The sequence below is a fragment of a genome, unplaced genomic scaffold (genome assembly GCF_019419815.1).
Source record: "Pyrus x bretschneideri cultivar Hongxiangsu unplaced genomic scaffold, Pyrus_bretschneideri_v1 Contig20, whole genome shotgun sequence".
Taxonomy (NCBI): domain Eukaryota; kingdom Viridiplantae; phylum Streptophyta; class Magnoliopsida; order Rosales; family Rosaceae; genus Pyrus; species Pyrus x bretschneideri.
The window spans coordinates 2,006,297-2,032,897 of record NW_025999502.1 but is presented as its reverse complement, the minus strand read 5'-3'; the positions used below and the strand labels follow the sequence as shown (position 1 = coordinate 2,032,897).

The window sequence follows — 26,601 nt, the reverse complement described above, 5'->3', positions numbered from 1 at the left end:
TTTCAGCCAGGACCCTAGAAACTGACCCACAAAGAGTGCCACATTTAGCTAGGGAAATTCTGGTATAAATTGGTCCATCAATTGTGAATGTTAATACTTTGCTCAACAACTACATGATGAATTTTATTTTATTTTTTTTGTATCAGGAATACAAGTTACGTGATATATAATTTTATGTATTATACAAAATATGGATGACATTGACATGTCACACACTCACTTTAGAATGTATTACTAAAAAGACAAATTCACATATTATAATTTCAATAAAATAATAACATTGTGTGATCTTATTCTGAATACACCGAAAAGTTGCTCCACATATCATATTCTTACAAAAGTAATAATTGGAAAAGAAAAAAATCGACATGCCATTTTGGTGGGTTAGCTATGCTTAACTTTTGGAGTCCATTTATGAGAAGGCAAGCAACGAAATGCATCTGCACATCGCCGCGTATAGAAATTTGATTCTGTTCTCGGTCCCTCTCTGCATGGTGCTAGCTGACTCCTATTATTATTGGGAATACGTTTCCATTCTTCTGCACGTCAAAAATATTCTCGTGGCCAAAAAATAATAATAATAATATCAGTGGTGGAAGATATTATGTTGTGGGAGGGCAAATCACAGCACGTTCAACAGCAGAAACTTTTGACTCAAAGCTATGGATTCTGCTTAACGAGGATCTGAGCTACAATATGGATTAGGCACCTCCCATTCATCACATCTTCCCAATTGTTTTTTCTTCTGTGGCACGGTTCATAATGTGAGGAGTCATCTTTCACTAATTTTTTTTTTCTTTACCTCTTACGATACGGAGGAGTTCAAGGTGAATTTCTTCAAGGGTAAATAGTAGTTTCCTTCTTAAAAAAAAAAAAAAAAAAAAAATCATATTACTAACAACAACCCGATATAGAAATTTTTTATGCGAAAGCTGATATGGTGTCAAGAGTACCACACTCAAATTATAATATACAATCGTTGATATTAATTATAAACTATATAACCTAAAACCAACATGATAAATTATCGTAAATAAAAATAATGTTAACGTTATGTGCCAGGTATTTTCATCACAAAACATAGCCTCATAATTAATGTCCTTAAAGTTATCATTTCCAAAAAAAAAAAAAAAATCTTGAAAGTATTATATTTTTTTCCTATTTATTTGATGAAGGGTTAGCTCCAATTTGACTACATTAATCCTCAAAAATTACGTGCACATACATACTGTAGATTATTTCTTGAAAATAATTTACTCAGAGTTTGAGAGACCCGGTCGAACCGTTTCATTTTTCTTTTGAGTTTTTAATTTTTATGCTAGAGGTTGAATAAATGTATATAGATTTGAGGAATGGAGAATGATGAAGGTAGATCGGTGGAGGTGAAAACAAATTTAAAAAGTTTTCAGTTTTCAGTTTTCATTTGGTGGGACATTTCATATGTATTTTTTAAACTATCCTTCTTTAGTCTTTCTTTCTCACACATACTTTCACGTTATTTGTAGCAGAAAATGAGAACTAAAAACTAAAAACAAGTAGTTATAAAAAGTCTTCAGGGTTTCGTGTAACAAATTTGAAAAATGCTATGGATATCACATTTGGTTGACCACACATTTGTAACACCTCTGTAATAGAGGTGGAACCTACTTGTATTGGTAGGCCATACTTTTAATAGAAATATTGTATAAATGTGGTTTACCCAATTAATTTATATTGGATTACATAATTTAAGGCCTGAAATGAGGCTTTTTTTTTTTTTTTTTTTTGTCAAAAAGCACAATATAGATTAGAACAAAAATATAAGTAGGGGATCATGATTAAGATTCTATCTTCCTTCCATCACAATATGAAGAATCATGAAATTATACTAGGATCTATTAGAATATATATACCAATAAAAAGAAAGTTTTTGACTCGTCAAAAATTATTTTCTTGGCATAAAGTAGATCCCCTAGATTAAGTATATATTTGTGGAATGAAGGATGAATTCTAGAACGACAATGATATTTTTCAATTAAGCATTTCCATAGCCACTTTTTTCTATTAATTACCTTTACGTAGAGAAATACAAGTTGGCAATATATTCAAACGACAAAGATCCTGTTCAGGATTGAAATTAGCGAGGGAATTATTGTTAAGATCATGGCCTCATTTGTTTAAACGACCTTTCTGAGTATAGTGCTTAACTAATTAGGCACATTAATATCTTAAATGTTATAAACTCCTAATCGATGCCAGTAGCTGCCAGGATTACTTTAAAAATACAGATTTATCGGGTTAATTTCGTAAAGAAGTAATGAAGATAGCTTGATTGATGGTAGGTCTAACGATGGACTCGTTTGGTCGGTCAAAGAAGAGGTACTGCTTAATTTGTATTGTGAGTTCAATCCTACACAGCAAAGCACTTTCGTTTTTTGTCAATATATAAGCAAGGCACTTTCAGTACGAAGAAAGTCCAAGTTCCAACACGTTCCAGTTGAACTAGTGAAGAAAGTGTACTGATCGTACAACTAAGTTTTGTAAATTAACTATTTTACAAAAAGCTAGAATTAAATCGTTTTAGAGGAAAAGAGCTCCATATACGGTGATGAGTCAGTTCATCCGTCACGAATTGTTTTCCTTTCCAACTTTTTGTTGGAAAATACAGTCTCACATCAGAAAAATAATACTTAACACCAAATAACATCGAAGTCTTTTGTGAGAAACTCAACACCTAGTAACAGATGTGGTTAAAATGAGATAATAACGGTAATGTTAGTGGTAGACTATGCTGAGCCTAAAAGTTATCAACTTCCTTTATCAAAACATATTTGAAAAGATGCATGTATTGGTAATACAGAGTGACATGTCATTTACAAGTCCACACAAATCATATATCGTGTAATGTTTCAATATTCCGGATTTAGGGTTTACATATTAATAAGTATACATGTGTTTTAGTTTCTGTTGAATTTAACTTATAAGAAAATGGTACAAATGCAAGGATTGAAAACGACGTTAATCACATTGGTACATTTCATCAATAAGCTTTTCTTATTATGGATAAGAGTCCTTTTATGAGATTAGTTTTCCCCTATTCATCTAGTGCATTAATCAAATTGATGTTGATACTGGATACATGCACAAATCATTTTCTGCCTCCACTCTATGCGAAATGGCATTTTTAGTCGTGTAGGTTTATACTCCAATTTAGTTTACCTTCATATTTATGATAAGAGTTCGACTAGTCCTTTTCCCTCCAAGAAATAATGAGGGTCTAGTTTGGTTATTTAGCTAAGAAAGGTCATATATGCAATATGGTTTAGTTTCTTATTTTTGAACTTTAAAAAGAGTATCTAAATATTTGCAAAGTTTGCTGGCTTACTGAAAATAATTGTTCTGTATCTCTTGGTTAATCGGTGAAGACTACCACAAGATGACGAGCTTGTGTTGTGTCTAGTAGTATTTTACAATTTAATCAATGTGGAAGTGATATATTAGCACATGGCGAATTGCTCTGGTGTTAGAATCTTCCTCTTCAACCCACTACATTTCGGATTCAAACCCTCCTCATAATTTGTGATTTTGTGTAATAATATCATCTCTAATAAAAAAAGAGTAAATTATTATATGTTGATGCTGTGAAGACCGAAGATGGTTCTTGTTCTTTCAACTTTTCTTCTTGTGTTGTTTCAACATCTATAATTTATATCGCTGGACGTTGATGGTGAAAAGAAAGCGAGAAAGTATATAGCAAAGTAGAGAAAAAAAAAGTGCAGTAGAGAAAAGGTTGGCAGAGGAAATTGGAATCCTTCAACTCGTGTAACTTTAGCATCAATTGGCTGGTCTCTTTCGATCTGAGAGCAATTGAAATGGAAATGAGATTTATAATGGGATTTTTTTACATAAATAAATTTACATTGTGAAATATTCACTTATTAAGAATTGGAGGAGGAAAAACTACATAAACCCTAGCCGCTGTCTCCTCTATCTCCTTCCTATTACCAAATTCTAAATTTACAAACTCCATAACAGCTGGTCTCTTGCTATTTCACGAAGTGCTCCTTTTCATTAGAATGAAGTTCTTTTGCCTATGGAGTGCCATCTTAGTCTTCTAAGTTTGAGTGCAGATGATTTCAAGACTTAAATGCATTCCTTAATTTGCTTATTTTCGGGTCTGTTTGGACCTAAAATCAACTAGTATGGTGGCAACTAGTTTTGTCAAGTTGGTCTTTTATGTTTTGTTAGTTTCTTTGAACTGAGGACCTCTTGGATGTTACCTTGAATTTCCTTTATTATATTTTGTATCAGTTCTTAATATTATAATAAAACTGCAATTGTTTCATCTCAACGAATTCCATAAGGAAAATAAGGAATGAGAATGATATTAACTAGTCCCTTAGTTGATCTGATTTCTAATTTTTTAGGTATTTAAAAAAAAAGAAATTTTCTTTTTAGAAAAATGATAAGAAGACCACATTAATCAATTTACTGTCTGATGTATGCATGTCATGTATTAATTAATGAGTTTATCTTATTGAATATAGTCCCTATTGACTTGTGTGTTTCATTTGCCACATCACCAATATCATACAGATATGTGGAAAATTTGGCATTACTTTTTTTTATATTTAATGTGTCAGTAAATGCAGGGGAAATCATAAATTAAAATGACTCAAATAATTATATTTAATGTAGAATTTTTACCACAAATGGTCCCTAAAATTGACCCCCACCATCAAGATGGTCCCTGAAATTAAAAATCAATGAATATAGTCTCTGAAAATAGGTTTCGCAAATCAATATGGTCCTTCTGTCACAATTTTGTTAAAAATTCCATTAAGTGATGATGTGGCACATAAATGGGTCTCATAAGTCTTTTTTCTCACAAATGGTCCTTGAAATTGACCTGCAACATCAAAATGGTCCCTAAAATTGACCTGTGACATCAAAATGGTCCCTAAAATTGAAAATTGATCAATGTAGTCTCTCAAGTAAGTGCCTCAAATCAATGTAGTCCTTAAGTCACAATTCTATCAAAAATTCTGTTATGTGCTAATGTGACACATAAATGGATTACACAAGTCTAATTAAATTTAAAAAAATTACAAATAGGTTTAATAATTTAATAGTTAATAAAAAGTTGTGAACCCAAAAACCCAGTCCCGCAATCACCTCCGATCCCAGTCCACATTCCTCTACCTCCACTTATCTTTACACACTTCGACATCTTTCATAGAATTGAACCTAGATCAAGATCACCTTTGGTGACGGCTGGGCTGATTGACAATGACTTCTAGGACATTACCGTTAACATTTAGGCCATCAACATCCTCACAAGCTTAATCTTAGAGAGCTTGTTTGGCGCTTTCATGGTGGTCTGGTGACTCAAGGTCTGTCTATTGTTGGTTGAAAACTATTTCCAAACCCCCTCTTAGGCCTTGGTTAAGCCTTATGCCTTTGAGAATTTACGAAAGAGATCTCTATTCAAAGTATGTCATACTATAAAAATAAATAAATAAATCTATTATGCAAATATGTATTCAGACAACTTTTTTAATTAATTATTAAACTCATATCAACATATAACAAAAGAATTGTGGCGGAAGGATCATATTGATTTGCGACACCTATTTTCAACGATTACATTCATCGATTTCCAATTTTAAGAACCATCTTGATGGTGTGGGTCAATTTCAGAGACTATCTTGATGTGTGAGTCAATTTCAAGGACCATTTGTGATAAAAACCCGTAAATCTTGTGGGGCTCATTTATGTGCCACACCAATACTTAACGGAATTTTTAACAGAATTCTAACGGAAGGACCACATTGATTTGTGACACCTATTTTCAGGGACTACATTGATTGATTTTTAATTAAAGGAACCATCTTGACGGTGAGGATAAATTTCAAGGATCATTTGTGATAAAAACCCTTTAATGTACGCATGAAATTCAATTTTTTTGTTAACATACCACTAATAAGGGAAGAATGATTCGAACTCAAATACATATCTGCTCTTGTGGCCAGGGGGCTGAAATGCCTCTGTGAGTCTTTCAAACCCCCGAAAGGGGTGAATAACCGTGGCTTGCCATCAGTTGTCCCCCATTTTAAAAGAAAAAAAAATACATATTTGCTCTAACGAATATGACTAACTATAATTTTAAGGTAAATTACATTTTATCCCCTCAGGTTTGGGTGCCATTGCAACCTCATACAATATCTTTAAAACATTTCAATCTCATACATTTATTTATTATTTCATTTCAATTTCTTAAATCTGTTAGAAAATATGTTAAGTTAACTGTTAAGTGATAACGTGGCAAATATGAGGTCCTCATTTATGCTGACGTGGCTACCAAATGTGTGCTATGTGGCCAAACAATTAATAAAAAAAATTAAAATCTAATTTGAATATTAACATATTAAAATAATTAATTAAAAAAATAAGAAAAATACAAATTCTTCATCTTCCCACCCAAGCCACCCTTTCTCCCGTCTCCAACCCTGCCCCCATCACCACCCCCTTCCCCTATCACTTCTGCACCAATCTTTTCCTTCCAGCACCACCACCATTCCCCATCACCACCCCCTTCCCTATCATTTCCGCACCAAGCTTCTCCCTCCAACACCACCACCATCCCCTATCACTTCCGCACCAAGCTTCTCCCTACAGCACCACCACCATCAATTTCCTCATCCGCAAAGCCTCAAGCAACCCAAAGACCCCCGATTTTTCCCCCACCTTCATCACCACCTCAAACCCTTGCCTCGATTTCTTCTTCCAAGTGATGCCCTTCACCCTAGCCTCTTATGTCAGCCATCAACTCTGCTCACTCTCTGCCCGTCCCTTCATCATTGTTCTCACACAAGACGACCAACTAAACACCCCCACCTCACCAGATGACTCATCGGCACCACCGACTCAGCTCTAAATGACTCGCTAGACTGGGATGAGTTCAGCGACTTCACTGCCATGCAATTCGAGGAGGAGCTCGACTCGGGCTACTGGCACCTAATCTTCGAACCCGACCCCTTCAAGCCTAACCCAACCATTAACCCTAACACTGCGCCCATGGATGACGCCGTTTTGCAGATCAAGGAGAAGCTCGACTCGGGCTCCGGGCATCTCTAAAGACGACTAAGGCCTGAAGGTTTCTCTTAACCCCATCAACCAATTGCATTACTTGGATTTGGGATCTAGGGTTTAATCGCAAATGGCGAATTCGAATCAAATTAGATACAAAAATTAGGAATTTGGGATTTTTGGTTAGAGAATGAGATGTGGAAATGATGGGGGATGGGGTGGTGATGGGAGAAAGGTGGCTCGAGTGGGCATGAGGGTGGCTCAGGTGGGGAAGATGAAGATATGTGATTTTTTTTTTAATTAATTATTTTAATACTCAAATTAAATTTTAATTTTTTATTGATTGTTTGGCCACGTGGCACACGTTTGGCAGCCACGTCAGCATAAATGATGACCTCATATTTGCCACGTCATCACTTAACGGTTAACTTAACAGATTTTCTAACGGATGTATGAAATTGAAATAAAATAATAAATAAATGTATGAGATTGAAATGTTTTAAATATGTTGTATGAGGTTGCAATTGCACCGAAATCTGAGGAGATAAAATGTAATTTACCCATAATTTTATATATAGCAAATGTTAACTGTACTTGTGATGAACAGGGTGCTTTTAAAGATGTTAAATTAATCATTTCGGAATTTAAATTAAGTATTTAAATTTCTATGTGAAAATTGTGCAGAAATTGGAATACCAAATAAACAGAAAGTTTTGTCAACTTACCACACATACTCGTGGAAGAAAGATAAGTTAGTCTTGTCAATTATTTACTCTCTTCAGTTCTAGTCTTGTCAATTATTTACTCTCTACAGTTCTTCTCATCTAAGGACTTAAAAATGAGAACATGTAGGACCGAATTCATATTTGTTACATGATTATATTAAGTTAGAACTCACAACTTAAAATATTTAGGAACATAAAACGGTAAACCCCATTGGAAATTCACGATCAAAGAGACCCCTTTTTGTTCTATCTTTCCACATTAATAGTGATCGAGGGGAATATTGAAATGAGGTTGTTAGGTCATTAGGTGAGCATCACTCTTCTTATTTTTATTTGTAGGTTCTTAGGTGAGCATGATTCTCCTATAAAATTGTTAAAGTGATTTTTGTGCAAAGTTTTCAATTGTATTAGAAAGATAAGTTAGTAACTTTTTCTTCACACTTTACCAAATCGAATCAAGATTATAAAAAGGAAATAACAAAACACAAATTAAAGATATATAAAACAAAAATGCGACTATAAATATCCGTCCACCCTACTATATAATCGTGATCTCATAGAATCTTACGTAAATTAAAAGCAAACAGATTGAGCAAGTCCTACAAGAAAAGAAAAGAGAGGAAGGACTAAGCAAAGCATGAAAATTCATCTACATCATAAACCAAACTTCACTCTCATGCATGAGGTGCGTATAGTAGCTAAACAAATTAGACAGCTGCCAAATTTAGTTAGGGGAGGGAACCATAAACGTCATCGTCGATTACAAAGTAAGGATTTGTTGCCCAAGAGTTCATATATTAGTCGAACACGCTATGTTTTTCATTGTGGTGTAACGATTTATCGTTAATTAATTGGGGTAACGACAATACTTCATATCAGCGTCCTCGTTATCTCACTCTATCGACACTAGAAGGATTGCTCTCCATGCTTAATGTTACATTCCTTTGAGGTAACTTTTCACTCGTACATTACCACCTACTAATACTCAATGAATTGATGTCTGGCTTATTCGATATGCATTGTAATACCAATTTTCATCAGCCTAAAGATCCCTCATGCAAGGTATTTTTTTTGTTGTTCAAGTACATAACAAATATTTTATATATTATGTCACTATTTTAACCAATTAAAAGTGAAAATAAATAAATACACTGAACCAGCCCGCTAATTAAAATAAGCTCAAATGTCTACGTAGGAATTCTATTTAACCTTTCTAAAGGTAATTTTGTAATTTCACAACTTCATAAAATAAAATAGAATTAGGAATGGACTGTAATAATCACGATATTCAAGCCATCGAGACCAGCCATGGCCGGAGACGAGAGTTGGGAGATGTTGAGGGTATGGGATGAAGATGTTTCAGTTTCATTTGGTTGATGTTTGGATGCTAACTACATTAATAAAATCTTTTTTATCAACCAAAAAAGGGTAAAAAGATAATTTTTCTTCTACCACAAAACAAAACTATGGACAGTAAAGTAAATTCACACAAACTAAATTTTACAATTTTTTTTTTCAAAGCCTCACCTAAGGGTGATCCTAACATCCTCTAATTTTGAAAAAATAAAATATAAAAAAGAAAACTTCTCTCTCTAATCTACATTCCTTTTTTCTCCCTTTCTTCTTCCCATTTTAAAATAAAAAATAAAAAATATTTTCACACACAAAATGTGAAGCATACGCTAGTATTTTATAAAAGTTAAACTGCAATAAGACATTAATAATGAGTACTGGCACCAGTACCAAGTATTATCCATTTTAGAAAAACACAAGACTTTTTTTTGTATACTTTGTAAAAGCCCTCGTTGAATACTCTTAAATTTTTATGAAGTTTTGCAGTATCTAAAAATCTATTACTCACTACGCCCATATTTTAAATCCACAAATTTTTTTAAAGGGTTCAAATTAATGATCTATATATTGAGGACAATGCGAGGGACTTTTTGTTTCTAATTTTTATACTATTAAAAAGTTTTAACTGCTAGTTAATATCACCACTATAAAAAACACTTTGTGCGACGAAATAAGTTTGTTGCGCAAAGTACAATTTTGTCGTGCAAAACCTTGTGCAACAAAAGTTTGGACATGCATGGTTCATCTTGCAAAGCTCGTGATGATAAGGTTTGAGCGACGAAAATTACTCTTCGTCACACAAAGCTTTGCGCGACGAAACATTTCAAAATTTTTAATTTTTGTTTTTAAATTTTTTTTAATTAAAATAAATTAATTTAATTTTTGCGTGACAAAATATTTTGTCGCGCAAGGTTTTTGACTTTTTGTTTTATTATTTCTCTTATATTAATTTAATTGCTAACATATGGGCACACACAAAGTGATAGAGAATGTGGGAGTAGGAAGGCTTTTTTTTTTTAATTAGAGCTATGTTAGGATTACATGTAGGCAAGACTTCGAAAAAAAAAACGACAAAATTTGGTTGTGTGAAATTACATTTAAGCCTCATATTTCTTATTCATGTTCTGTTTTAATTAGAGGGTTAAACTGGTAATTTCATATGGTTTTGATTGACAATGAGTGCTTTATTAATTAGTAGAGATATTAATTTTTTTGAATTTTTACTTTTTAATTTAATTTAATTGTATGATTTTATTTTTTAATTACTTTAATTTAAATTGACATATTCAAAATCAAAGTACAATGAAAAATAGTGATCAAATTATCCAATATATATAATATACTCAAAATGTACACATAAATTAACAAAGTACAACAATAAAATCCTAATACAAGTCTATTGTGGGGGTTGTGTCGGGGGATATGTTTCGATAGCGTCATAATCCTCAATTTTAGCCGTCAAAGTCTCGACCTACAAAAAAATAAATATGCTCAAATAACATAAAATAATAACAAAAAAATTGGCATAATCTCCCCAAAAATTGGTATACCCCAAATCTGATCCCAAACTCCACTCCTCACCCTATACTCGACCCCAAACCCTGCACAAACTCAAAACTAACTCCAAAAACACATATTAATGAAAAAAAATTTAAAATTTGGGGAGAATATACCTTTTGGCAAGATTGAGAGTGAGTAAGAATGAGAGGGAGGAGTGAGTGTGAGAGAATTAGAGTAGATAGCGAGAGAGAGATGAGAGGGTGAGTGAGAGTGAGAGATAGTGAAGAGAGAGATGAGAGAGTGAGTGAGAGTGAGAGATAGAGAAGAGAGAGATGAGAGATTAATTGAGAGGAGTGAGTGTGAGAGAAATGGTCAAATTTGGGGAAAGGGAAAGAGAAATGAGAGGTAAGAGTAGAGAAAGACATTGATAAAATGGTGGAGGAGTTTTTTTGGTTTTAAAAACCGTATCACTTTGCGCAATGAAGGATACGAGTTTGCGCGACGAAATATTGGTCGAGCAAAGTCTTTAAAAAAAAAAAATTAAAAATTCCCGCATCCCATTTTTGGTGCCTGCCCAAATTTTTAGAGTTTTGCACAACAAAGTGTTGGTCGCGCAAAGTCTTAAATTTTTTTTTTTTTAAAAACTCTCACGTATCATTTTTTGCTCCCATCCAAATTTGAGGACTTTGCACAACGAAATATTGGTTCGTAGCGCAATATTTATAAAAATAATTGTTATGAATAATAAAAAAAATAAAATTATTTTATTTTACAATTTAAAATATAAATAAATTAAAATAAATAAGGTTTAGGCAACCAAATGTGTATTCGTCATGCAAAGAAAATAATAAAAAATAAAGAAATAATTTAGTTTACCAATATAAAATATAAAAATAAGTAAATAAGGGTTAGGCGATGAATATTGATATTCGTCGAGCAAAGTTTTAAAAAATAATAAAAACAACTATATCTTAAAATTTATAATATAAAATTAAATAAAAAAATAAATTGGTTTGCGCAATGCATGTTTACATTATGATGTCGCACTATTGGTTTTTGCGCAACCACCCCATTGTGGCGTTGCACAAGTTGTATTAAAAAAAAATTTATAAAGTTTACTGAAAATGTGACTTTACTCCCTTCAAATTCAATTTTTTTTTACATAAAAACCCACAATAATATATTTTTCTAACAAAAATCTGATCCAAATTACAATAATAAATATAAAGCTACTAATAAATATATATACCATTCAATTTCTTAAGTGTTTCGTACAAAATAAATAAATTTAAAGCTACTTAATAAATAATATATATATATATATATATACACACACACCATTCAATGATTGTATATACTTCGAGATCGTATTCGCCAAAAATCACAAAAAACAAACATTCAGATATCAATTAACGGAACAAAACTTTTTGACGGTTATAAACAAAAAATCACGATTTAACGGTTATTTTAACTCCGATTTTGATGATTATTTATAGTTACACTCCTTGACCCTATATGAATACAATGAATGAATTCGATCTTTAATTTAAAAATATTTACACTAGTGGATACCACAAAATCTTATGTATTACTTAATGAAAGTATAAATAAACTCTTAAGTATTAGTGAATCTATTGTTTTGATGGGATATGCATTCCACAAAACTAGTTTCAATGATCCAACCGTCAAACTTGTTTGTATATATTTCGAGCGCATACGCCAAAAATCGCAAAAAACAAACATTCAAAGATCAAGTAACAGGCCAAAACTTTTCGACGGTTATAAACGAAAAATCACGATTTAACGGTTATTTTAACTCCGATTTTGATGATTTTTTTACATCTACACTCTTTGACCCTATATGAATATAATGAATGAATTTGATCTTCAATTTAAAATATTTACACTAGTGGATATTATACTTAATGAAAGTATAAATAAACTTAAAGTGTTAGTGAATCTATTGTTTTGATGGGATACGTATTCTACAAAACTAGTTTCAAAGATCCAACCGCCAAACTTGTTTGTATATACTTCAAGATCGCATACGCAAAAAATCGCAAAAAACAAACATTCAGAGATCTAGTAACGGGACAAAACTTTTCGTCGATTATAAATGAAAAATAACGGTTATTTTAACTCTAATTTTGATGACTTTTTACAGTTACACTCCCTGACCCTATATGAATAAAATGACTGAATTTGATCTTCAATTTAAAATATTTACACTAGTAGACACCACAAAATCTTATGTTATATTTAATGAAAGTATAAATAAACTCTTAATTGTTAGTGAATCTATTGGTCTGATGGATACGCATTCTACGAAATTAGTATCAATGATCCAACCGTCAAACTTGTTTGTATATATTTCGAGATCATATACGCTAAAAATCGGAAAACACAAACGTTCAAAGATCAAGTAATGGGACAAAACTTTTCGACGGTTATAAATGAAAAATCACGATTTAACGGTTATTTCAACTCCAATGTTGATGATTTTTAACAACTACACTCCTTGACCCTATATGACTACAATGAACTAATTCGATCGTCAATTTAAAATATATGTTTTCTAACAAAAACCCAATCCAAACTACAATAATATATTTTTTTAACAAAAACCCGATCCGAACTGAAATAATAAATTTAAAGCTACTTAATAAATATATATACCGTTCAATTTCTTAAGTATTATACGTACAAAAAAAGGAAAATAAATTGGTTTAGGCGACGAAATATTTGGATTACGTCATGCAAATATTTAAAAAAAAAATTATTTTATTTATTTTTGTAAAGATTTTGCATGACGAAGTTTGGTATTTCGTCATGCAAAGTCACTTTGCATGATGATGTTGTTTCGTCGCACAAAGTGACGAAGTTTTGAATTTCGTCTCGCAAAGTGACTTTGCGCGATAATGTGTGTTTCGTCGCGCAAAGGTTGTTTTTTACTAGTGTATGCTCTTGTGCTATTTTTCTCAATTTGAAAGTGAGAGGTCTCAAGTTAACTCTTGGAGATGACGACTTCAAACCAAATTATTGTAGCTGACTCATTATGTTGTTTAACTCAAATTCCTCACCCTATTTCAATCATATTATTATGAATGGCTCACTATGTGGCTTAGGTCAAATCTCTACCCTTTTAGCTATGTTTTGTGCGGTGAAAATGAGGCTTGGGAATGGAAAATCACTTCCTTTCCCATATTTGGTAAATCAAGCTTGTGAAAAAAAATGTAATTAATTAGACTTGACATTCGTGTTGTGTTTTCCGTGTTCGTGTGATTTTTGTCTCATACTCGATATCTTAACGGGTCGTGTCATGTAGCACCCGTTAAAATGAACGGGTAATATGACCTGACCCGAACTCGACTTGTTAATATTAACTGGGTAATATGGTTCGACCTTTTACCTGTTAAAGAAAATATATTTTAAACCAATAAATAATCAAATGAAAACCATAATACTAAATTAATATATACATACTGCATATTGTCACGTAAATATTACTTCAAAACATAAAAATACATTTGTCTTTCAAGGATGACATAAGTTTTAACTAATGTAGAAGTGTGAAAAAATTACAAAAAAAATTACATAAACGCATGTAATGGGAAGCTTTACAACTTTCATAAACGCCCAGCTTCGAAATTCGCCATTATAATCACATAACCTATAGATTAAAATTTAACCGTTGATTGTCATTTACATTTACACTCCATTCTTCTCACCATTTTTTTTTTCTTCTAATTTTTTTTTTTTTTTTTTTTGAAAACAAGATCTTTTAGAGGGTGCATGAAGATGAACAGTTCAGACTGTTGATATTATGTTCAGAATTTTACCGTCAGTGAAAATATTGTCGGAGTTTATAAAGTCTCCAAAAACTATATAACATCGACTCTTATTTTAATTAACCGTAAATATCGGAATGGGATATCAACCATCTGAACCGTTTGTTTTTCTACATTCATTAAAAGATCATGTTTTCAAAAAAACAAAATTTTGTGAGAGAATAAAGTATAAACAACAATCGACAGTTAAATATAAATCAAAGATTTATGGATTATGGTGTCGAATTTCGGAGTTGACCTCTTCATAAAAGTTGTAAAGCTTGTCATTACAAGTGATTGCATATATTTTTTACATTTTTCACACTTCTACAATAATTATTATGAATTTTATTAATTTTGCTCTTAAATAAAAAATATTATTCATGAGGTTTGGAGGGTTTTAATAATCTAAACGATGAAGTTAACCATCATCTATGTGTCAATGATACAAGCATGAGAATTTTTATATTCTTTCACATTTTTCACACTGTACATTAATTATTATAATTTTTTTTTTGTTTTGGACTCGCCTAAAAATACTACTCATGTGGGTTTGCAAGGTTTTAAAAATTCAAACGACAATGTACCAATCTCAAAGTGTAGAGAATGCGATCACAAGCGTTTGCATATTTTTCACATTTTCTGCACTTGTAAATTAATTATTTTAATTTTTTCATGTGTTTGGTATTTTTAATGTACTTTGATATTTTTATTTTTTTAATATGTTTTATAATGTTTTAATCTCACTTTAAGAGGATAAAAAATTCATGAGTATGACTGCGCGAGAGAGAGTAAAAAACTTTGTTAGGTCATTGACTCTAAAATTGAAAGTCTATCTTTTTGTTTATGCTAATACTTATACTAGTTGATTTGAATTTTGGACAACAGGTCAAGTACAGTCTATCACAGTAATGATAATAAGAAACCCTCATAAATAAACAAAACTTAAAAAAAAAAAAAAGTTTTCAACTTATATAGAATAATAATACAATAATACTTATTTAATAGACAATATATACACTATGATCATTGTATTTTATAGTAAGTTTGTTTAGTAGTTTAACTTTAAATCATCAAAGTAATTTTTTCTTAAGGGGTCAAAACGGGTTACCTACAAGTTACCTGTGTATACATTCGTTAAGGACCCGTTATTAATGGGTGACCTAATTAGTTATCGTGTTGATCCGAAAAGCCAATTATGACCATAGTAACCCTTCATGCTCAAATTTCTTTTCCAGTTTTATTTCTAGTAAGAAATAAAAATACAAAATTGGCTCTATATTTCATAGGATAATGCTAGGGAGACCAAATTTTTAAACTAAATTTTGTAAATCAAATAATGTGATTGCTGATAATTGGATTATTACTTAAGTGTTGATTAACGTGCTTATTTCCTATTGGTGACACATCATTTTATTTGCAAATTTAGTTTAAGATTTTGATCTCCCTAGCATTATCCATATATTTACTTTCATTGTTCATATCTTTTCGAAATATGGTAGTAGTAAATAATATTGCTCATCCTCAAAGAAAAAACTTGAAAAATTATTTTTCATGAATTCCCTTCGCATATCAAGCGCACACTTAATGTAATGTGTATGCACTAAAAAAGTATTATATGAGTTAATATTAGACTTATTTTTAGCTACGTCTCTTGGAACTCAATTTTAATCTCATTTTGTTCCTTGTAACTCAAAAGTTGCCGTTTTACTCCCTGAAACTCAAAATTCACTCCACTTTGCCGCCTAGAACTTGATTTTGATTCCATTTTGCCCCCTGAAACTTAAAAGTCGTCTCTGTAAAACTCAAACTTCTGTCCACATTGCTTTATATATGTTAATTTCTTATGTGCGTTTTATTTGGGTACACCAAACTAATCAAAATTTGTTTTTTTTAAGTTTTTCATCTCTTCAATTTATTTTAAACTTTATATTTTCTGATTATTAAATGGTAACACATAATGGAAATTTATAATTAAATTTATTGCACATATGACGTAGTCTTATTGGGTGTTAAGTTTCATATATGTTTCTGGAGACGACCTATAGTTTCAGGGAGAAGAGAGAGTCCACGAGTCAAAGTGGAATGAATTTCGAGTTTCAAGGAGTAAAATAGTGATTTTTGAGTTACAAAGGACAAAGTGAGATCAAAATAGAATTTCAAGGGATGTAACTAAAATAAGTCTTAATATTAAGGGGTTGTAGTCAATTTGGATTCATAAGATTTTAATAAACTTTTCTGAATGATGGATTTCTTAAGATTGTGTAGATTTGTACAAAGTCCAATGGATTTTGAAGGATTTGAGAAGATTCATATAACAGTTTTCATGAATTTTGATAGATTTAAGCAGCATTGAATATTGACCGTCAAATAAATCAAATTGTAATAAATATGACTACGTCATAAATCTAATCAAATTGTCACATCATGGCCTATAGCTTGTTCCCTTTCTCTTATGCTATTTTTTGTCAAATTATTTCCGGGCAATTATACAAAGCATTCACATAAAGTAAGAAGGCCTCTCAGTTCCATAGGTTTCCCATTCCCATGCAAATCTTGATTTCAAAAACGCGATAGAACGAATCAATACAACTAGAGAAAGGGAGAGAGATAGGAAACTACCTATAGAAGCACATTCAATTCCAGAAGCACAGCACCAGAGCAAGCATAGCAAAAAACAACAAAACCTCATACTACTTATAAACAGTTTTTTAAATCAAATGGGAAAAACATACAAACCATAATCTTCAGAAAACCCCACCCGAAAAAATAAAAAAAAATGAAAAAAAAAAATAGAAACTGACATTTTTAACAGATGCAGACTAAGAAAGAGTGAGATCCAGGAGTACAACGAAGAAGAAAGGTCCCCAGAGTATTTGGTGCTTAAGAAATGTTAATTTGGTTTCGTCATTTGAGAGAGAAGCTTGAAAAGAAATCATAGCGGTGGAGGTGGGATTCTTTATAGCCTTTGTTATGCATAAAATTCACTCTCAAATCCTACAAAGTTTCTTACTTAATGAAATCCTTCAAAATCTATGACATGTTGAATACCTACAGATTTTTATGAATTCTTTTAAAATCCTAATTGACTACATCTAAATTTGAATGCACTTTTTAGGGGGTGTAGTAAATTTGGATTAGAGGATTTTAATAGACTTTTTTAAATCTGTTAATAGACTTACAATTCTATATAAATTTTGACAGATTTATATGAATTTTTGTTATAGATTTCAATGGATTTGTATAGACTTCTTTCATGGATTTCTTAGGATTTACAGATGTAATGTTTGAGTGAGCAGCAACATTGTACCAAAATTATTAAAGTTTCTTATGCAAAATAATAATCTAAATAACAATGGAACTGCTGTTTGATAATAGGGTAAATCTCAATTTACTATCCTCAAGTTACGTGGCTTTCAATATTTGGTACATGAAGTTTTTTGTCCCAGAGTCATACTAAAGTGTTATTTTTGAGACAATCTCATACATTCATTAGTTTGGCTTTTAAGTTTTCCATATTTGGTACATGAAGTTTTTTGTCCCAGAGTCATACTAAAGTATTATTTTTGGGACAGTCTTATACATCCATTAGTTTGGTTGTTAAGTTTTCCGTTAATTGGACGCCACGTGTCAATATGGACCCACAATGAATATTAAAAAATTAAAAATTAAAAATTGAAAAAAGGTTTTCTTTTTCCCTGCAAACCCGATCCGTCTCCTACCTCACCAGTCATCCCCATCTCCCCCAACCCCTGCCTCCCTTCTCCCTCTCTTCTCTCTCCCTTCTCTCCTCCGCACCCACCTATCCGCTCTCTCCCTTCTCTCCTCCTCTGCACCCACCCATCTGCTCCGCTCCGCTCCCTTCTCTCTCCTCCACCCTCTTCACCTCCACCCTCTTCACCTCCACCCTTTGCAAAAACCTAAAAAAGAACAACGTCAACAGATTGGTTATATCAACAACCATATACTGTCCCACTTGCCGACATATGTAAGTAAAACAAAACGGGAAAGGTTACATCTTGGATATTCCATCATTTGGCAATTGAAATCATACAAAACAGAACTAAAATGTCACTAATAAGTAGGTATTCAGCTAACCCAGAAGACAAAGAACTGAAACTTACGTTTTACTCTACATTTTGTCTCACCTTTTCTTGTTCGTAATTTCTCGGCAACCAAACAGATGAACAAAGTTTCCAAGCGACAGGAAAGAGAATGTCTGATTGAGAAACCAAACGCAGATCCGATTGCGACAGTAAAAAGCAACACCGACGACTACGACAACACCAGAAGAAAGAAATCAAGGCGGTGACACTATGAACTGTAAGACCCATTAATCAAATCAAACACCCCCAAATCCTTAATCTTCCGATTAAAAAATTGAACTTTGAATTCCTGCGAGTCAGCAGCTTCACAACCTTTTCCTTCCCACCAAACACCCACGATTATTTACAAAAAATAAAATCCAAACTTTCTGGGGTCCCAAAATCTGAGGAACCTGACTCTGAAACTGATCCGGAGCAGGTCTGGTTCGCGAGCCACCCGAGGAGAGAAAAGAATCGAAGTGCTGAAGCAGAGGAGCCACCATGTGTCGGTGCCACCGCCGCCAAAACCCAGAAGCAGACCATCAGCATTCTCTCCTTCGAAGTCGCCAATGTTGTGTCCAAGACCGTCCACCTCCACATGTCTCTCATCGACTCTGAGATCTCGAAGCTCTAAAACAAGATCTTGAAGTTTAGGAAGAAGATTGCAGGAAATGGAGGGGGCGACGACAGCGAGGAGTCCGGAGGAGAAAAACACAAGGTTAGATAACATGTGCTAGCGGATTTGGTGGAATTTGAGGACAATGATGTGGGATTGAGCTTCTTCAATTGATAATCTTGGTGGAATTAGAGGTAGATTTTGGTTTGGTCCTGGGAAGAAGATGGATTGAGTTTGCGATCATATGTCTCGTTGTCAATTAACGAGAGACTTAATAGCTAAATTAACAGATATATGAGACTGTTTCAAAATTAAAACTCTAAGACGAAAAAAAACTTTATATATAAAATATTGAAAACTATGAAATTTGAAGGTAGTAAACTAAGATTTACCTTATAATATTTACCAATTACCACGTTTAAATCATGATTATCCACGTGAAACCATCAAATTATTCTAATAAAATTTCAAATCCTGTTAAAAAGTTCAAATTCATCAATCTGGTCAAATCCCAAATTTCCAAATACAATTATCATACCCCAAATTGTTCCAATAAATTACCTTGCCAAGAGCTAACTCCAAATCCAAAATTCAGCATTTGGCTGCTAAAATTATCCAACTAAAAAACCCTTGAACTATAAATTTTTAAAAGATTAAAAAATCGTCAATTACGCAACAAATTGCAATCAACGGCGACTCAGAAACAAGAATTGGGATTTAACGCCGTCGGCCACAGCCAAATTGCAATCAACAACGAAGTCAGAAACCCCTTACAGAAAGAAAAAGGAGGGAAATTGAGAAAACCCTAATTGGAAAAAAAAAAAAAGAAAAAAAAAAAGGAGGCATCAGGTTTAAGGGAAAAAAAGACCTTGCTTTTTTTCTTTTTTCTTTTTCTTTATTGGCTTGAAGTTGGAGCTGAAGTTTGCGTCCTCGCCGTTACCATTCGTGGTGTGCCACTGAAGGTGAAGGTGGTGAAAAAGAAGTCAACTTTGAAAGTTGAGAGAGAAGCTTGAAAATAAATCCCAAGGATGGAGATAGGATTCTCTATAACTTTTGTTAAGTATAAAATTCAGTCTTAAATTCTACAAAAAAAAAATTTCAAAATTTTCACATTTTGAATACCTACATATTTGTATGTAATCTTTTAAAATCTTATTGACTACACCTAAGTTTGGAAGTATTCTTTAAACCTGTTAAATCCTACTTTGACCACAGCATGATTTTAAAGTCTTTTAAAATCTTAATTGACTATGTCCTGATTCTAAATTCATTTAAGATCCTTCCAAATCTTAATTTGACTACACCCCCATTAAATCTTGTTAAATCCTATTTTGATTACATCATGATTTCAAAGTCCTTTAAAATCCTAATAAACACCTGAATTTTAGAGTCTTTTATTTTATTTATTTATTTTTAGAATAAACGATATTATCTACACTAAAAGATGAGAGAGCTCACAATAAGCTAGCAATTGTAAAAGCACAAACTGTAGTATTAAGTGGCGAATTTTATTTATTTATTTATTTTGAAAATAAAAAATATTATTTACACTTAATACTACTAAACTATAATATTAAATGACGAATTTTAAAGTCTAATTTGACGACATCCTCAAATTTTTTAGTGGTGACCTTTATAATGTAAATATATCCCTGAATCAAAACACAAATGATATGACCAAACTGCCCTGCCCTTGGCATGAAAAGCACAAACTGTATGATAACTTGCGTTGCCCCCCTCTCTTCCCCCATTTCCAAAGCTCTATAAATACAAACCCACCATTGCCATTTTATTTCAACTTTCAGGGTAGTGCACTTTTGTATTAAACTTTGGGGAGGGCGCTGCTGGGCAATTTTGCAGAAGATATGGGTGTGAACTCCAACAGAGTGGAAGATCATCCCTACCATGAAACCACCATCAGAATTCCGACAGATTCAGCAATGCCACCGCTAGAAATCCACAGGGTTTGTTTGCCACCGAAACAGACCACCCTGCAGAAACTCCGGCGGAGGTTGGCTGACATCTTTTTCCCAGACAACCCACTTCACAGATTCAAGAACCAAACTTGGTTCACTAAACTGCTTCTGGGTCTCCAGTTATTCTTCCCAATTTTCCAGTGGGCCCCTGAGTACAATATTAAGCTTCTCAAGTCTGATATCATCTCTGGCCTCACTATTGCCAGCCTTGCAATTCCTCAGGTAATCTCTCTCTCTCTCTCTCTCTCTCTCTCTCTCTCTCTCTCTATACGTGCCGGGATTGGGATTTGAAGTTCAGTGCAAAGGGTCGAGCATGTCCTGATCACAAGCCTAGCTCACGTCTGCTTCTCTCTCCCTCATTTTTAAGAAAACCATATGAACTTTGGTGTATAGAAGCTAGCACGCTGCCATGACCAACTATCTTTATCAATAACCGTCATTTACTTGGACAAAAAAGACCAGGTTGTGGTGATGTGCATTTATTCTAATTGTCATTTAGGACATTAATTAAATGGTGGTTTGGATTACTTCTAATGCTCATCCAATTGAGTTGGATTTTAAATGATTTCCTACTAAATATTATGCTAATCTGCATTTTTTTAAACCTTCATGTGAATTGTATTTAATTTATTTTTTCTTTTCAAATATGGTAATGTTGGTTTTGGAATTAATCTGTTATTTGACTGTATTGTTTTTTCTTTTCTTTTCTGTTGTGCATAATATTTTTAGGTGATTCAATTTAAAACCTGTTTGCTAATATTGCAGGGCATCAGTTATGCGAAGCTTGCAAGTTTGCCTCCAATTGTTGGGCTATGTTAGTACCAATTTCACACTTAATTAACTTCTATTTTACATGAATTAAAACATAATTAATTAATTAATTAATTATAACTAGCCTAATTTATTTTTTTATTTGGAATTCCCATGCAGACTCAAGCTTTGTCCCCCCACTGATATATTCTGTGCTAGGGAGTTCTAGACATCTTGCAGTTGGTCCAGTTTCGATAGCATCTTTGGTCATGGGATCGATGTTAAGTGAGGCTGTTTCGAGCACTGAAGACCCCATTCTTTATCTCAAATTGGCTTTCACTGCTACATGTTTTGCTGGTCTGTTTCAGGCTTCTCTGGGTATTCTAAGGTACGTAATAACTTCACTTATTCCCTGAAAAAAAAACAATTAGTTTTATTATAAACGACGCTAAGCTACACTAAGCGACAATAATTACTTTTTATTGTACAAGAAAAAGCTTACAAAACTTTAAGCAGCTTTAGATATCTTATTATCGTTCATATAAAAATCATAATATTTTTTCTATTAGCGGAATCCACTACATAACAGTGAATAGCACTAGGGTTTTATTACAGCAGGACGCATTGAACTGGGACAATTTTTGTGTGTAGTTTATAATAATTTAATTAGCTGAATTACAAGAGACTCTATGACCCTAACTGAATTGATCAATTGGGTGATTGATCTTACAGGTTAGGTTTTATAATTGATTTTCTGTCAAAGGCAACTCTGGTTGGATTTATGGCGGGTGCTTCAGTGATTGTGATATTGCAACAGCTCAAAGGGTTGCTTGGAATTGTTCATTTCACTACCAAAATGCAATTTTATTCTGTCGTGTCCTCGGTTATCACCCACAGAGGAGAGGTAACTTTCTCTTACAAGACCAACCAACTCAAGTTTTGTTTAGAAAATTAAACTATTTATTTATTTATTTTAGAAAAACAATAACTGAATATTTTTTTTTCTTTTTAAACATTTTTTTTTTAATTTCGACCGAATTAAATAATTTTATTTTTATAGTATAGTTAACAGTTGGAGATTTATTGGCAAGCAGCATCATGGAATAAATGAATAAAAAAATCAAGCAAAGGTGCTATATGTTGTTGCCTTGTTGGTACTGTTATTAGTGCTTTGAGAAAAATCAACCAAAGGTGCTTTATTTATTTATTTATTATTATTTTTTTTTAATAACCAAAGGATATATACTTGCCAGTTGCCATCAAATACTTTTATTTTAAGCAAGCAGGTGTCTACCTTTTTCAATGATTTAATTAAAGAATCTGTCACTTGTTCGCTCTATGTTTTCATTGCATTAGTTAGAGGAGAATTTCAGGTCAATTTGTACATTCTAAAAAGCACCTTCGTAATGTTCTTTTCAATTTTTATTTATTTATATACATTTATATTTTTTATTTAACTAAATGGTTTTAGATTATTTAAATTAAGCAATTGGATCAATTTCAAGACTCATATATGTATCGACGCCACTTGTCTATAAATACTAAAAAATATTGTTCTTTTGGTTAAAATAGACAAAATTGTAGATAAAAAAATATATACATATATGTGTTTCTTTACAAAGCATTTGCAAGTAAGGGGGTTTCAAAAACTAAAAATCGAAAAAAAATTGAACCCAACACCGAACCGAAGTTGGAAAAAAAATCAAACTGAAGAAAAACCAACCGAACTTGAACACCGAACCAAACTAAAACCTATTGGTTTGGTTTTAGTTTCATTGGTTCGAAAATCGAACCGAAATCTCTTAAAACAATGTCATTTTAAATGTTTTAAACTTAACCCTAACACACCCCTGACAGTGAATCACGAGTTCCAACTTCAAATGAATCGAACCCCTCCCTCAAATGAATACTCAAAAGTATTTAAATGTTAATAAAATTTTATACTCCGCAAGTATTTCCAAGTAAAGCGCTTTACACAAAAGCATTTTCAGAGAAAATTTTGAATTTTGATTGTCTTTATTACAAATTTAGTGTCACTAATATTAAAATTTTAATCGTGCGCAGTGGTCTTGGCAAACTATTGTAATGGGCTTCTGCTTCCTTGTGTTTCTATTCACAACAAGACATATTGTAAGCTTCTCTAGCCTACTCTCTATCATCCACAATTATGTGTCTGTGTGTATCATCTCCAAATTAGAATTTTATACATGATTTTTTGGGTACAGGGTAAAACAAAGCCAAAGCTCTTTTGGGTTGCAGCAGCAGCTCCATTGACATCGGTTATCATTTCTACGCTTCTAGTCTTCCTTCTCCATTCAAAATCTCCTCGAATCTCAGTTGTAAGTACTTGCTTCTAGATCTGGCGATTTTAGTTATGAACGTTGCTCGACTCCTATGAAATGAACCATTGTTCCTTCATGCATCAAACTGTGATTATAAAGATTGTTATTATATTTTGTCACTAAATTAAACGTTTAATGTAACAGATTGGCCATTTGCCAAAGGGTCTCAATCCACCTTCATCAAACATGCTATACTTTGGTGGCCCTCACCTTGCTCTTGCTATTAAAACTGGCATTATAACAGGGATTTTGTCTCTCACAGTAAGTCACCCAAATATTGGATCCATCTCTCTTTTAACTGGACTATTCTGCCACTCAGTACTGTCACGTAGGAGGAACACTCTTCGAAGTTTTTCTTCTTACGAGGCAGGTCCTTCACATATAGCTATTAAACATGCGTATCCTTCTTGCATTGCAGGAAGGAGTTGCAGTAGGAAGAACATTTGCATCTCTGAAAAACTACCAAGTTGATGGAAACAAAGAAATGATGGCTATTGGGATCATGAACATTTGTGGTTCTTGCTCTTCATGCTATGTTACCACGGTAAAGATCCTCCCCTTCTTGCTTGACCTAAAAGCAATCCAACTCCAGCGATTAAGGCAGTAACTAAAAGCATAATTTTCGTTTACTTTCAGGTTCGTTCTCTAGATCTGCAGGTAAACTACAATGCTGGAGCACAAACAGTAGTTTCGAACATAATTATGGCATCAGCTGTGCTTGTCACTCTGCTGTTTCTAATGCCATTGTTCTACTACACCCCCAATGTCATCTTAGCAGCCATTATCATAACCGCTGTGAGCGGACTCATCGATTACCAAGCTGCATACCGGTTGTGGAAAGTTGACAAACTCGACTTCATGGCCTGCATGTGCTCCTTCTTCGGTGTTCTCTTCATTTCCGTCCTCTTGGCCTTGCAATTGCGGTAAGATTTCCTAAATTTCCTAATTTCTAAGATTACTGTCTCTATCGGGTTAATGGCGTTTGTCAACTTTCAATCTCTAACATCTTGACTGTACATTTCAGGTTGGAGTATCGATTTTCAAGATTCTTCTTCATGTCACCAGGCCAAACACAATGGCTCTAGGGAACATTCCAGGGACACAGACATATCACAATCTCAACAGATACAGAGAAGCATCAAGGATTCCTTCATTCCTCATACTAGCAGTTGAGGCACCCATCTACTTTGCAAATTCGACGTACCTACAAGAAAGGTAAGTTTCCAGCAGACTGTTAAAAGATAATACAGATACGATCACCTTCTTGCTTTCGTTATCTGACTTATGTTCTCCTACGTGCAGGATACTAGGATGGGTTTGCGAGGAAGAAGAGAGGATCAAAGCAAGCAACGAGAGCACACTGAAATGTGTAATTCTGGACATGACAGGTACACCATTTATGAAATCTTTGCTGAGTCTTCGAACACTAACAGCATGTAACAATGTGGTAGCGAATGTTTTCCCACATCTTGCTCATAGTTTTCATCTTCTTCTCAGCTGTGACAGCCATAGACACTAGTGGTACCGACATGATGTCAGAACTTAGAAAAATGCTGGAGAAAAGATCGCTTCAGGTGAGAATTATATCGAAACACTTCATTCAGTGCTCTGAAACTTCAGTAGTTGTGGACATTGTTTCTTATTTTGTTCTTCTGGTGATTGTTTACTCTGGCAGCTTGTGTTGGCAAACCCTGTTGGAAGTGTAATGGAAAAGCTAAAACAATCCGAAACATTGGAGTCGTTTGGATTGAACGGGCTCTATCTTACAGTCGGAGAAGCTGTAGCTGACATTTCATCCGACTGGAAGGCTCAACCATGACTTGCTACTCCAAAGGGCTTCAGTTGGAGAATGGAAGGAGAAGCATAGAGACTTATGTATAACTAGCTCTGCATTCCTCCGTAGTCTAGGTAGGAAGAGCTCGGTCGAGGCCAGCGGTTTTTTTATTTACTTTTCTAGGGAATCCAAGGCAAAGAATCATTTTGTTTTGAATTAAGAAATTTTGAAGTTTGTTGTCCAATTTCTGCGTTATTTTAAGCTTCAATGTTGTGTTGCATGATGAAGTAAAGCTCAACAATAAGTCAAATCACACCAAAAACTAATTAGATGCTTGGTTAAGTGGCACTAATCCAATCTCTATGAGAGGGTTCGAGATCTAGTTCTCGAAAGATTGGATTGCTGCTACTAATTCACGTATTATAACATGATTTGATGACAGATGTATCGTTTAGAGGTATTAGCAAATACACATGCGTTATAACAATAGAGAACCAATAATACCACGTAACGGTGTTACTTAGATGCTGAAATTTTTTCATCTTGAACGACGTGAAAAATCGAGGCTAAGGAATAGGTTTCAGC

The 26,601-nt window shown here is 33.2% G+C and overlaps 2 protein-coding genes and 1 long non-coding RNA gene across 4 annotated transcripts; 2 read left to right on the top strand and 1 right to left on the bottom strand.

Moving 5' to 3' along the window:
• Window positions 1–10,509: 10,509 nt before the first annotated feature.
• Window positions 10,510–18,807, bottom strand: LOC125477056. 2 transcript variants are annotated; one of them, XR_007258285.1, is made up of 2 exons: window positions 18,622–18,754; window positions 10,510–10,617 (listed from the first exon to the last, which is right to left on the bottom strand). XR_007258285.1 is itself a non-coding variant. In XM_048583821.1 (2 exons), the coding sequence occupies exons 1-2, from the start codon at window positions 18,805–18,807 to the stop codon at window positions 18,142–18,144; spliced, it is 438 nt and encodes a 145-aa protein (XP_048439778.1). In that variant the 3' UTR covers window positions 17,958–18,141. The 2 variants fall into 2 exon arrangements, 1 of the variants encoding a protein (XP_048439778.1); XM_048583821.1 differs by lacking the exon at window positions 10,510–10,617 and adding an exon at window positions 17,958–18,393 and having other exon boundaries at window positions 18,622–18,807.
• Window positions 18,356–19,362, top strand: LOC125477057. Its single transcript, XR_007258286.1, has 2 exons — window positions 18,356–18,461; window positions 18,657–19,362. It is a non-coding gene; the product is annotated as an uncharacterized LOC125477057 (long non-coding RNA).
• Window positions 19,363–20,961: 1,599 nt separating this feature from the next.
• On the top strand, window positions 20,962–26,260 carry LOC103931279 (probable sulfate transporter 3.4). The gene is given in 14 exon segments (XM_048583820.1): window positions 20,962–21,372; window positions 21,916–21,964; window positions 22,081–22,288; window positions 22,633–22,804; window positions 23,965–24,030; window positions 24,126–24,239; window positions 24,387–24,503; window positions 24,661–24,786; window positions 24,879–25,143; window positions 25,146–25,165; window positions 25,267–25,457; window positions 25,545–25,630; window positions 25,740–25,816; window positions 25,918–26,260. Coding segments are annotated over 14 exon segments (1,968 nt in total). The 5' UTR covers window positions 20,962–21,039; the 3' UTR covers window positions 26,062–26,260.
• The last annotated feature ends 341 nt before the right edge of the window (window positions 26,261–26,601 follow it).